At 55.7% G+C, this 12,506-nt stretch overlaps 6 protein-coding genes across 6 annotated transcripts; 4 read left to right on the top strand and 2 right to left on the bottom strand.

Annotated features, from left to right (window-relative positions):
• Positions 1-139: 139 nt before the first annotated feature.
• SETTUDRAFT_183500 (uncharacterized protein) lies at positions 140-1,340 on the bottom strand (the record flags this gene model as incomplete). Its single annotated transcript, XM_008025047.1, has 1 exon — positions 140-1,340. One exon carries the CDS (start codon positions 1,338-1,340, stop codon positions 216-218), a length of 1,125 nt encoding a protein of 374 aa, XP_008023238.1. The 3' UTR covers positions 140-215.
• A 449-nt stretch (positions 1,341-1,789) lies between these two features.
• SETTUDRAFT_167932 (uncharacterized protein) lies at positions 1,790-3,530 on the top strand. The gene is made up of 3 exons (XM_008025046.1): positions 1,790-2,102; positions 2,153-2,614; positions 2,663-3,530. Exons 1-3 carry the CDS (start codon positions 1,971-1,973, stop codon positions 3,500-3,502), a joined length of 1,434 nt encoding a protein of 477 aa, XP_008023237.1. The 5' UTR covers positions 1,790-1,970; the 3' UTR covers positions 3,503-3,530.
• Positions 3,531-3,713: 183 nt separating this feature from the next.
• SETTUDRAFT_79739 (uncharacterized protein) lies at positions 3,714-4,856 on the top strand (the record flags this gene model as incomplete). Its single annotated transcript, XM_008024770.1, has 1 exon — positions 3,714-4,856. A coding segment is annotated over one exon (1,143 nt), but the record flags the coding sequence as incomplete, so codon positions are not given.
• Positions 4,857-5,227: 371 nt separating this feature from the next.
• On the top strand, positions 5,228-6,904 carry SETTUDRAFT_167931 (uncharacterized protein). Its single transcript, XM_008025045.1, has 2 exons — positions 5,228-5,911; positions 5,959-6,904. The coding sequence occupies exons 1-2, from the start codon at positions 5,302-5,304 to the stop codon at positions 6,753-6,755; spliced, it is 1,407 nt and encodes a 468-aa protein (XP_008023236.1). The 5' UTR covers positions 5,228-5,301; the 3' UTR covers positions 6,756-6,904.
• Positions 6,905-7,066: 162 nt separating this feature from the next.
• Positions 7,067-8,771, bottom strand: SETTUDRAFT_167930 (uncharacterized protein). Its single transcript, XM_008025044.1, has one exon. The coding sequence runs from the start codon at positions 8,629-8,631 to the stop codon at positions 7,267-7,269; it is 1,365 nt and encodes a 454-aa protein (XP_008023235.1). The 5' UTR covers positions 8,632-8,771; the 3' UTR covers positions 7,067-7,266.
• Positions 8,772-9,000: 229 nt separating this feature from the next.
• Positions 9,001-11,194, top strand: SETTUDRAFT_167929 (uncharacterized protein). Its single transcript, XM_008025043.1, has 2 exons — positions 9,001-9,174; positions 9,271-11,194. The coding sequence occupies exons 1-2, from the start codon at positions 9,034-9,036 to the stop codon at positions 11,143-11,145; spliced, it is 2,016 nt and encodes a 671-aa protein (XP_008023234.1). The 5' UTR covers positions 9,001-9,033; the 3' UTR covers positions 11,146-11,194.
• The last annotated feature ends 1,312 nt before the right edge of the window (positions 11,195-12,506 follow it).

The following is a 12,506-nucleotide window of genomic DNA, read 5'->3' as shown; positions in this document are numbered from 1 at the left end:
CTGAAGACGATGCAGCGTGCTCAAGTATCGTGACCCTGAATCTTATTTATTCATGTTTTACTACATTCATGCTGCCCCGATGCATGAGAATATAATTACAATAATCGGTAATCAGGATACCCATGTCTTGCACTCCCGAAAAAACCACGGATGATGCCTTGTCCATCTGCTGTTCTGCATGGAAACAGTCAAGGATTCCTGCTCACTCCCTCATCTTAGTCCCAGAACCGCGCAGAGTTCAGTGTTGGCCCCCTCAAATGCTGTTTCAGTTTCTCCTCACTCGCTTTTCTGTGGCCCATCATCTCATCCTCTCGCACTTGCATTTCCTCATAGTAGTGCCTTCCCCAACGACTCATGCCTTGTTCGGGCATCATGTCTAGCTCGATGAGTTCGTCCATGATACGCAGCCGTGCAACTTGGCGTATGGTTAACAGCTCCCATTGGGGAATCTTGAATACAACGCTCTGTTCGTCCAGACACAAGACGAAAGAGTCATGGTCTGAGATTTTGGGGAAGGATGGTGGCTCGGCTTGGTCGGGGAGAAATGGCGTCAAGTCAAAGGGCTGGCCATCTGGAAGCAGTTTCTGCGACTCAATGTGCTTTCGGTATGCCAATAGCATTTCCCTGCGTTTCCAATGATAGTGCTCGCGCAAGACGGTGTATACAGCTGCAGGGGTCTTGCGTAGGCGCAATACACTGATTCTCGGCATATACTTTGCAAGCAGTCTATCGGCAAACCGACGCATTGCCATTTCTTCGCCGAAGAGCAAGCCGAAGAGTGCCTTCCAATCGAATGATAGTTGCCAAGGATCGGTTTGGATGTTGAAGGTTACACCGGGAATGAGGACATCGCTGACAATGCCGCCTTTTGTGAAGCCCTTGTTCAGTATGCCATCGCCCATGCGGACGACAATTGATTTCGCATGTTCAGTATCATGTCGTACCCGATGGGCTGCTTTGACAACCTCGTCTAGCCAGTCCTGGACATTGTCGTATAGATCGAAAAGTACGTCTTCGTCATAGTCATCTGCCACGAATGTCACATATTTGCCACTACCGTCCTGTCGCAACTCTTTGTGCGAGCTTTCGGCATCGGGGCAATCCTCTTCAGGAGCCTCAAAACAGACAACATCGTAGTCATCTGGTGTAGAGAGACGGATTGTGAGTGACAGCTCGGGTACCCAGAAGTGACGAAAGTGGCGTTCAATCATGGTCTTGTGGTAGCGGGTGATTTTTCGGAGGCAAGTCCATTGGTATGCCGGGTCGTTGTCGTAAAGGGAGATGAGGTCTGAGATGATGTGGTCAATGAGTTCGCGGGACAGGTCTGAGAATCCCGGCATTGCGCCGGAATTGGGTGTTTTGTTGATGCAGTTGAGATGTGAGAGAAGTGGGTTGAGGGGTTGGACAGGTTAGCGTCGAGATTTACGCCTAGGGCAAGAGCTCTGGGTGAAGGGTGAAGGAGCTCGCTGCTGCCTGGGTACAGCAAAGTGGAGCTCATACTCAGTTTCGATGAAGAGCCCGCTTCATTGCAACTTCACTCTCACTACTACACTCAATCAAACCCTTTCAGTCATGGCAGACAAACATGCTATTCGCTCCATTCGACATTCGCTAGGTGCAGAAGCACTTGAAACCACAACGCGTGATGGTCACGCGTTACGTCAGCTTGGCGGCTGGCACTACCACACAATGGGCATGGCATTCACAAACGACGCTACCAACAGCCTCGGTCAGCAGTATGCCGTCTGGGGGTTTGTCGGTAAAGCATTGAACATCCTGTGGAATGGACGTCGAGGCTGCTGGCGTTAAAGCGGAGGCGATAAGCATCGTACCTCGGCAACTTTGACACGCGGAGTAGCGCAACAGGTCCCGTAGCCGTCGCTTGCCACAGTCTCGCCTCCACGTTTTGTTGAAGTACCCCAGACTTCCCCTGTGGCTCGAGAACTTGACCTCCTCAACCCACAAGCAACATGTCTGTGCCATACGACCGCGCCTACGATCTGCTGAGCAACAGCCAGAACGGCCATGTGCCGGCTTCACAGCGCATCCCCGTCATCGCGCGGCCGTTTGTTAGCGAGAGAGCTGCAAAGACGCTCGATATTGTAAGCGTCAAGCAATTGGCAGAGACGACACGTACTGACGGCCTGCGTAGGTAGAGAAGTTTGTCGAGGAAGAATGCATTCCCGCCGACGCCGTCTACGTGCGCCAGCTCGGCCAGACGGTCCAGGAGCGCTTCTCGGCGCACCCGCCTGTTATTGAAGACCTCAAGAAGAAGGCACAAGAGCTGGGGCTGTGGAACATGTTTCTGCCCAAGGCGCACTTCAAGGAGGGCGCCGGCTTCAGCAACCTGGAATACGGACTCATGGCCGAGTACCTGGGCAAGAGCATGACAGCCTCCGAGGCGGTCAACTGCGCTGCCCCTGACACGGGCAACATGGAGGTGCTTGCCAAGTACGGGTCCGAGGCGCAGAAGAGAAGATGGCTCGACCCGCTACTGCAGGGCAAGATCCGTTCCGCCTTTTTGATGACGGAGCCCCAGGTGGCCTCGAGTGATGCCACCAACATTGAGATGAGCATCAAGCGTGAGGGCGACCACTATGTGCTCAACGGCCAGGTTGGTGCCTCTCCATCGCCTCTACCCGACACGGCTAACGCTGGCTAGAAATGGTGGTCCTCGGGCATTGGCGACCCTCGCTGCAAGATCTTCATTGTGCTGGGAAAGACGGACCCCAACAACGCAGACAAGTACAAGCAGCAGTCGGTCATTCTCGTGCCCAACGACACGCCCGGCGTGACCATCCACCGCATGCTTTCGGTCATGGGCTTCGACGACGCGCCCCACGGCCACGGCCACGTCACGTTTGAGAACGTCCGCGTGCCGGCCAGCAACATGGTGCTCGGCGAGGGCCGCGGCTTTGAGATTATCCAAGGGCGTCTTGGTCCTGGACGTATCCACCACGCCATGAGGAGCATCGGGTCGGCCGAGAAGGCACTCGAGTGGTTCCTGGCGCGCATCAACGACGAGCGCAAGAAGCCGTTTGGCGAGCTGCTCAACAAGCACGGCATCATGCTGGAGCGCGTGGCTCGCTCGCGTATCGAGATCGACGCGGCGCGTCTGGCCGTGTGCAACGCTGCCATCCAGATTGACCAGACCAATGCCAAGGGCGCGCTCAAGGAGATTGCCGAGGTCAAGGTGCTGGTGCCGCAGGTCAACCTCAAGGTGATTGACTGGGCGATGCAGGCGTACGGCGGTGCGGGTGTGAGCCAAGACACGCCGCTGGCTCAGATGTGGGCATCAGGCCGGACGATGCGCATTGTCGACGGACCTGACGAGGTGCATCTCCTTCAGCTCGGCAGGAACGAGAACAAGAAGGGCCTGGCGCACAAGCAGAGGCTGGAGGCGCAGAAGAAGAAGGGCGACGACCTTTGCAGGAAGTACGGCATTGAGCCCCAAGATCCGCTGTACCTGAACCGGACGAGCGCGGCGGCCAGTAAGCTTTAGATAGGCATGTCGAATAGGAATCGTGAGCTTGAGCGTGGGCCTGTGCATTTGCTTGATATATGGCGACGGATAACAGTCCATGGCATGACGTGGGGGGAGCGAGTCGAGGTTGGAACAATGTGGCTAGCGCAGAACGCGTCATTCAGGGCCTCGAGCACGCGCCGTGGCCAGCCTCAGCCAGTGCAGAGACATCATGTCGTCGTCGTCGCGGCACGGCAGGCGGAGCTCAATCCCCTCTGGCCTCTACTCCAAGTCGACGCCCAACCTGCCCACGCTGGGCGGCTTCAATGGCGAGGGCCACGACGCGCACGACGTGAAATCCCCTCGACGGACCGCGACCCGCCCGGGCCCAAGTCCGCTGTCGCCGGCATCGAATGGTGGCCATTCTGAGGCGGCGTCAGACAACCACGACGCTGACTACGACGACGAGGGGGCCTTTGCCGTGCGCGATGGGCAGAGCGACGACTCGTGCGAGGATGACGACTCCGACTCCGACGACAACAGCAACAGCAACAACAACGTCGATGTGCGCGCCGCTCGCGGCCTCTACACGTCCAGGTCGTCGTCGCATCTGCCCCAGCATCCCGCCACGACGCTCTTCCCGCCCTTTTACAACCGCCCGCCCAACCCTCTGCCGCCGTCGCCGTCGCTGACCTCGCTCCTCCGCCCTGCCTTCAGCCGCCCGACATCGCGGCCGACGACGCCAGACTCGTCCGATGTCGACACGTCGGGCAGGGCTGGCTCGCACAAGAACGGCACCAGCACGCCCACGTCCAACACGACCAACCTGGCCAACTCGGCACGCCACGCCCCGACGGTCCCGCGGGCGTCGCCAAAGGTTCCCACGTACGAGTACTACGGCTTCGCCCTGTATCTCGGCAGCTCGGCCGCCTTTCTCATGTACATCCTCTGGGCCTATGTGCCCGCGCCCATGCTGCACCAGATGGGCATACACTACTACCCCAACCGCTGGTGGGCCCTCGCCGTGCCGTGCTGGCTCGTCGTGCTCGTCGTCTACATCTACGTGGCCCTGGCGAGCTACAACACGCGCTACCTGACGCTGCCGCTGAGCAGCTGCGAGAACCTGGTGGACGAATGCGCCCAGATTGCCGCCGTCGACCGCACCACGCGCCAGATTGTGCGCGACCCCATCCTGCTGACGGACAGGCTGCACCAGAGGGACAAGGACAAAGACACTAGACCAAGTGCGCCCCCCAGCCGTCGAGGCTCCTTTTCGGCCTACCAGTTCGACGCATCACATGACGTCGACTGGAAGAGCCTCTGGAGCATAGGCACCGATGCCGTCATGGATGTGCCCATTGGCGGCGTGTGCGAAATACTCTACGGCAGCGACGGGTGACATGCACGCCGTCATCCTTACCACTACTGAATAATCTCCATTCACAATGCCCATCACACCCTCCCTGTCGCTTGTCAGCCAAACACGTCCGTGTCCGCGTATCTGCGCGGAAAAGCTTGTAACGCCCCAGTCGCCAGACCACACCCCACTTACATGCCCCTCCCAACATTGCATAGTTCCATGCAGAAACGCACGTTGGGCAACTGCCCCGCTGCAATGGTCGCCGACCATGGTTGGGATTGGACAAGCGGGAAGCTGTTACTATCCAGAATCCGGTACTTTCCTCATGTTTCCTTAGCGGGGCTCTTTGCAAGATAGTGGTATAAACTCCCGCCTTAGCCCCTCTGACTGTTCCTCGTCCCGCCTTTTGCTCTGGGCTCAATTGCTTGTTCCGTCTCGTGTGCAGCTTGATTCGTTGCCCGCACTCCAATTGCCCACCATGAAGTCCGCGGCTGCTCTCTCCGCCCTCTCTCTGCTCGCGGGCGCCGATGCCGCTGAGACTATCCTGGGAGCCTACGTCTTCCACCGCCATGGCGACCGCACCCCAAAGGCCCTTCCTCCGACCAACCTGACGACGCTTGGCTACGAGCAGGTCTACACGTCGGGCCAGTACTACCGCTCACGCTACCTGTCTGGTAACTCCAAGATTCGCGGCATCAACGAGGACGAGGTCAAGCTGTCCCAGCTGCAGGTCCAAGCACCCGTCGACAATGTTCTGCAAAACTCTGCCATGGGCTTCCTCCAGGGCCTGTACCCGCCTGTCAGGACCGTCTCGACGCTGGCCAACGGCCAAAGCGTCCAAGCTCCCATGGATGGCTACCAGCTCATTCCCGTCAACACCATTGAGACTGGCGCCGGTTCCGAAGACTCGGGCTGGCTCCAGGATGCATCCAGCTGCCAAAACGCAAAGGCGAGCTCAAACTCGTACTTTGACAGCGACGAGTACAAGAAGCTTGCTGCAAGCACCTCTGGCTTCTACAAGTCGCTTGTCCCGTCCATCAACGGCGTCATCAGCGCCGATCAGGTGACTTATAAGAATGCATACATTGGTGCGTCTTCTATACCGCCAATTCGCCATCACTGCTAACGAGATCAGTCTTCGACACCATCCACGTAGCCGAGATCCACAACTCCAGCATCCCCAACTCGGCTGTCCTGACCAACTCAACCCTGCTCCAGCTCAGCACGCTCGCAAACGCCCACGAATGGGGTCTTGCCTACAACGCCAGCGACGACACGCGCGCCATTGCCGGCATGCAGCTCGCAGGCGAAATCCTCGACTACATGAACGGCATCATCAGCTCGTCTGGCTCCAAGAAACTCGGCATCCAATTCGGCGCCTACGGCACCTTTGCCTCGTTCTTCGGCCTCGCCAACCTGCCACGCGTCAGCACAGACTTTACGGGTATCGTCGACTACGCCAGCTCCATGGCCTTTGAGCTCTTCACCACTGCCGACGCAACCACCGGCTTTCCCGCCGAATCCGACCTCCAAGTGCGCTTCTTGTTCCACAACGGCACCGCCTCCAACGCCAGCCAGCCCGCCGTGTACCCGCTCTTCGGCACAAATGCCCAGACTCTCTCGTGGACTGACTTCAAGACTAACCTCACTAAATTCGCCATCACGTCTACCCAGCAGTGGTGCAACAAGTGCGGAAACAAGGCCGGTGCCTGTGCGGCCTACGCGGGTGCCGCTGATGCGGCGTCTACACAGCAGAGCAAGAAGAGCAATGGCATCTCCCCTGCCATCGGAGGCGTCATTGGCGCCTTTGTCACGCTCGCTGTTGTCCTCGGCTCTCTCGCTGCCTTCATGCTGCTCGGTGGCTTCAGACTGGTCAGCAAGAAGGCGCTGAACAGGGGTGTGTCCAATGTCAATGTTGAGCCCAAGGCTTAGGTGCGTGCGTGGCTGCACGGAAATGGCAATGCAGTGAGTTGGGAGTGTGAAGATGAACCATAGTATACTGTGTGTTTACGACGAGGGATCACGTATTATGATGTATGTCCATGAGTGAAATGCAATACAATGATAATCAGAATACCTGGTTCATGCAATCTTTGTTATCTTTTTATTTTTTTCAGAAATAGTCACGACGGAATGGTTTGGAAAACTGTGACATGTATGTTATACCCATTTACGTCGTAGCGTGATCAATGTACCCAGCCATGGTGGGGGGGGGGGGGGTGGTATATAAATATGAGGAAAAGAAAAAAAAACCATGTATAGTGCATGCATACCCAGCCCTGCTATATCCCCAGCCCCATCATCATCATCATGCCATTTTGCCCTGTTGAAAAAGAGGAGAAAAAGAAAAGGAAAGAAAAAGAACCCCCGAAACGCCAATTCCATGCAAACTTCCATCCCACCGCGCCTTGGATCCCACATACAAACCCAAGGCCTCAGATTGCTAAGCCCTGAGTACACTAAAATGGTCCTTGGGCTTCACTCTGGGAGCGCCAAGCCCGCGCCTAACTTCGTCGAGCTGCTCGATGCCCGTCTGCTGCTTCCCACGCTTAACCCTGCGCTTACCCTGCGTATGGTGGGAGCCGAGGAAATCATCCATGATGGAGTCGAAATCGGATCTGAGCAGCGGCGGGGCGTGGCTATTGCTGCTGGTAGTGGTAGACGACTGGCTTATGCCGGTGAGGCCACTGATTTTGGAGATGCCCGAGGCCAGGGAGGCGTCGTCGGGAAAGTCAAAGGTAGAGTCGTCGTCGTTGGCGTATTCTTCTTCGATTTTGTCGAAGCGCTGGTCCAGTAGTGTGAGGCCTTCTGTGCGGTGGAGCGCCGACGATGTCATGGAGTAGCCCGATGTAGATGTCTTTGCGCCTTTGCGCTTTTTCTTGCGGCCGCCGGCCGTCAGGGCCGAGGCGCCTGTGATGAAGGATTGCGTGTCTGCGGGGCCAGAGGGCTTGGTGGTTGTGGGCTTTGCGGCTTTGACGTCGTCTTTGAATTTCTTGAATTCCTTCAGGTACGCCATGTCTGCTGCGTCTGCTGGGGCGGGCGCCTCGTCGGGCGCGGGGAGCGACAAAGGGTCGGCGGTCGACTTTGGCTTGGGCGACGAGGCTTTGATTGTGTCGTCGGTTTCCCAGCCGGGGTCTTCGTCGTCGAGGAAGCGGTCCATGGGGTCGCGCTCGTCGTGGGCCGAGTCTGCGCTGGCGCTCCATTCGCGTTGGTCGACTTCGTACCCGTCTTGGGCGAGCTCGTTGAAAATGTCCTCCTCGTCGTCCACGTAGGCCTCATCTTCGAGCGCCTCCAGCACTTCGCGTAGTCGCGGGTCCATGTCAGGTTGGAATCCCGCAATGGCGTCGGGGATGTTCTGCTGGTCTTGGTACGTCTGCTTCCGCACAAACTCCGAGGGCGCCATGTCCTCGCCAAACAGGTCGCTCACGCTGCTGATGTTGCTGCTCACGCTCATATCGGCTTGGCTTCTGCTGTCGTTCAGCGAGGCGTCTCGCAGCATGTCGGCCAAGTCCATCTTCTGCTTTCCCTTCTTTTCAGGCTTGGCCTCGACAAAGTATGCGTCGCCGCCACCCGTGCCCAGGTCGCGCATGTGCTGCATGTAGTCGTATTCCGTGTCATCGTAGAAGATGCCATAGTTGGCGGCCTCGCCCTCGTTGCTGCGCACTTTGTTGCCGTACTCGCTCTCCAGTTCGCGCCTCGACTTGATCTTGCTCCGTCCGGTCGCTGCCGAATACTGCGACGCTCGCGAACTGCCTGCCGGCTCCGATTCCTCGCGCTTGTTGGGTGCGCTGGTCTCGGCAAAGACCATCTGCGGGGCGTCTTCATCGTGGATGCGCGGGTCATTCTGGGCGCGGTGCACGAGGCGAAAGTTGGTCGCCGTCTTCTTATCGCTTGTCGCGGGGTCAGCGGGGCATCGCGACGCACTCAATTTGGCAGCTTACATGAACTTTCGGCGAGGCATCGTGGCGGCTGTGTGCGACTTGGCAGCGTGTGTCAGGGAAAGTGGCAATTGTTGGCTGTAGAAGTCTGGGGAATGCCCGCTGCTTACCAACGAAGCGTCTTTTGGCGTCGGGCTCGAAAAATAATTTAGGCGAGTGGACCGGTGAATGACGTGGGGCAACTTTTTGGTCGCAACTTTCTCCTCCGACTCACCACCCCTCTTCTACTGGGACAAACCCTCGAAACAACATATTCCCAGGCAACCGCAATCATGGTGCTCGCAAAGTCCAAGAAGAGCGTCGGGCTGGGCAACAGCCTGATGAACGATCGGTTCAGCAAGGGCAAGGGCGCTGACATGCGGAGGGGCAACTTTAACCAGGGAATCGAGCGGACAGGCCAAAATGGCGAAAAGGTAGGCACAACATGCACTGGGACTCTGTCGCAAGCCTGCAAAAATTAGGAGTGTGCAGAGGACTCATAATTCATCGTCGTATGCTGACACCCTCAGTACATCACCAACGAGAAGAAGGAGGCAGCATGGGTAAAGATGCGCTCCGTCACCGAACAAGGCGCTCTTGACGACTTCCTTTCGACCGCGGAATTGGCTGGTACCGACTTCACGGCCGAGAAGATGAACAACGTCAAGATCATACACAAGGACCAGAAGAACCCATACCTCCTCTCAGCCGCCGAGGAGCAAAGCGTCACTCGCAAACACAAGGAAAACAGGAACAGGCTGACTGTGCCGAGGCGACCAAAATGGGATGCGCAGACGACACCGCAGGAGCTGGACGAGAGGGAGAGAGCGTCGCTGCTGCAGTGGCGAAGAGGCTTGGCGGAACTGCAAGAGAACAACGACCTGCTCATGACGCCTTTTGAGCGCAACCTCGAGGTCTGGAGGCAGTTGTGGCGTGTGATTGAGCGATCCGACCTGGTAGTGCAGATCGTGGATGCCCGAAACCCGCTCATGTTCCGATCCGAGGATTTGGAGGATTATGTCAAGGAGGTGGACCCTAAGAAGAACAATCTGCTGCTCGTCAACAAGGCGGATATGATGACCCTGGAGCAGCGGACAGCCTGGGCCAACTACTTTACCGAGGCTGGTATCAACTTCAAATTCTTCTCGGCTGAGCTGGCCAAGGAGATGAACGAGGCGCGTGAGTTGGCAGAGGGAAGCGACGAATCAGGAGATTCAGACTACCTGGACGAGGAGGATGTTGAGGAGGAAATCGACCCTGAAGATGACGAGCTTGCAAAGGAGGCCAAGAAGATTGACCTGCAGGATAAGCAAGAAGAGAAGGAAGAGTGGGTGGACGAAGAGACTGTCGACGTTCCCGGCCAGAGCAGGGCTGAAGCAGATGGCGATGAGCGGACACGGATACTTACCACGGACGACCTCGAAGCGCTGTTTCTGCAGCATGCACCAGATATTGACACTGGACCAAACGGCGAGCCTCGCAAGACGTCGATTGGTCTTGTTGGTTACCCCAACGTCGGAAAGTCGTCTACAATCAACGCCTTGATCGGCGCGAAGAAGGTGTCTGTGTCTGCAACCCCCGGTAAAACGAAGCACTTCCAGACTATCCACCTCAGCGACAAGGTTGTCCTTTGCGATTGCCCTGGTCTTGTGTTCCCCAATTTTGCCACCACAAAGGCCGAGCTCGTATGCGCAGGTGTCCTACCAATCGACCAACTGCGAGAATACACTGGCCCTGCAGGTCTCATCGCCAGGCGGATTCCAAAGTCCTTCCTTGAAGCCCTGTATGGTATGAAGATTCATCCCCGCCCTCTTGAAGAAGGCGGCACTGGAATCCCCACTTCTGAAGAGGTCCTGCGCGCCTTTGCCATTGCCCGAGGCTTCTCCACCCAGGGTCTCGGCCAACCCGACGAATCGCGAGCCGCGCGCTACATCCTCAAGGACTACGTCAAGGGCAAAATCCTCTTCTGCCACCCCCCGCCCACAGATCCTCCAACTGACGAAAAGTACTTTAACCGCGAACTCTACGACGCAAACCACCTCCCGGCCAAGCGTCGACACCACCCTCTCGCAAACGCCGGCGGCAGCTCCTCCCTCGCAGGCACATTTCAAGAGGATCCTTCGCTCATGGACGACGATTTCGACGGCGGCGTCCCTATCGAGGGCGAAAAGACACAGCGCATGGACAAGCGGTTCTTCGGCCCCGGCCAGGGAATGGCCAAAGTCACCCAGCCATTCCACTACAAGTACAGCGAGCAGGGCAAAGAGCTAAGCGGGCGCAAAGCAAAAATGATGGCTGCCCTCGAACAAGACGTGGATCCTGCCGACCTGAAGATGAACAGCAAGAAGCATTTCAAAGCTAACAAGCGGAGGGCGAAGAAGGTGCGATCCGAGTATGTGGATTAAGCCTCGTTCACGCTACATGGTTGCATGGCTGGCGTTTGGCGGGCAGTGCTTTTGATTCTTTTTTTCTTTTTTTTCTCTTGTGTGAAACAGAGATAGCTTAGCTGGCTGGTCTACCAGTTTTGCGTCATGGCGTATGAAGGATGAGAAATTTAAAAGCTTTTTCGTTACATGTGCTGTCTGTGCTTTGTGATGAAGTGATTGTCCCTTTTTTTTCCTCCGTGCTGACGCTATATCATATGATGAGAACTAGGACAAGGTTGTCACTAGTCCTAGGATGAAGAGTAACGGCAGTACATGTGTTATTAGAATTCATGCAGTTAATCCACTACTCGCTCGTCTGCAAGGCAGAGCGAGGCAGAGCGAGGCAGAGCGAGGCAGAGCGAGGCAGGTCGAGGCAAGGGGGGGCTTCCCATTCCTGTCCGAGTACCTACTTATTAAACCCCAAGTACATATACCTACTTTATATCTAACTAGCCATTTCTACCTACCCACTTACTTACGTAGACGCCCAACCGGTATCCAGGCTGGTATCCAGACCCAAGACCCAAGACCCAGTCCCATTTACCCGACGACTCATGACTCCGTACTGTAACTGCGCTTTACACACTGCACTACACTGCACTACACTACACTACACTACACTATACTACACTACACAAGCACCAGTAGACCTCATTGACGCACATGTATATATATATATATCTATCTATCTATCTATCCATGTATCTATTTATTTATTTATCCGCCTCGCTCGCACATGTGCACTGCATGTTGCATGATAATCATAAAGATAATGGTGGATACGATAACAACAATAACAACGACGACGATAACGACGACGATAACAACAACGACGACAATAACAACGATAATGATGGATCCAAGCTATAAACAAGTACAAGTTCAAGTTCAAGTACAAGTAGTATAGTGAGTGTAGCTGAAGACTATGTATGATTTATTTTCTTTCTTTCTTTCTTTCATTCTTTCTTTACTACTGTACATCGAGCAAAAGGGAAACGGGAAACGGGAAACGGGAAACGGGAAACGGGAAACGGGAAACGGGAAACGGGAAACGGGAAACGGGAAACGGGAAACGGGAAACGGGAAACGGGAAACGGGAAACGGGGAAATGGGGAAATGGGGAAAAAGACAGGTAGATAGATAGATAGATAGATATATATAATTTACATTTTTTGTTCTTGTTTTTTTTAGCTGTATACATGGAGACATGTGTACGAATGTAGTTGATTAGGTAGATAGATAGAGAGATAGGTGAGTAGATAGGTAGATAGGTGAGTAGATAGATAGGTAGAGAGAGAGGTAGGTAGGTAGATAGATAGGTAGGTAGATAGATAGAGAGA

Source organism: Exserohilum turcica (assembly GCF_000359705.1).
Source record: "Exserohilum turcica Et28A unplaced genomic scaffold SETTUscaffold_13, whole genome shotgun sequence".
Lineage (NCBI taxonomy): Eukaryota > Fungi > Ascomycota > Dothideomycetes > Pleosporales > Pleosporaceae > Exserohilum > Exserohilum turcicum.
Note: the sequence above shows the minus strand (reverse complement) of the source record. Positions and strands in the feature narration are given on the sequence as shown.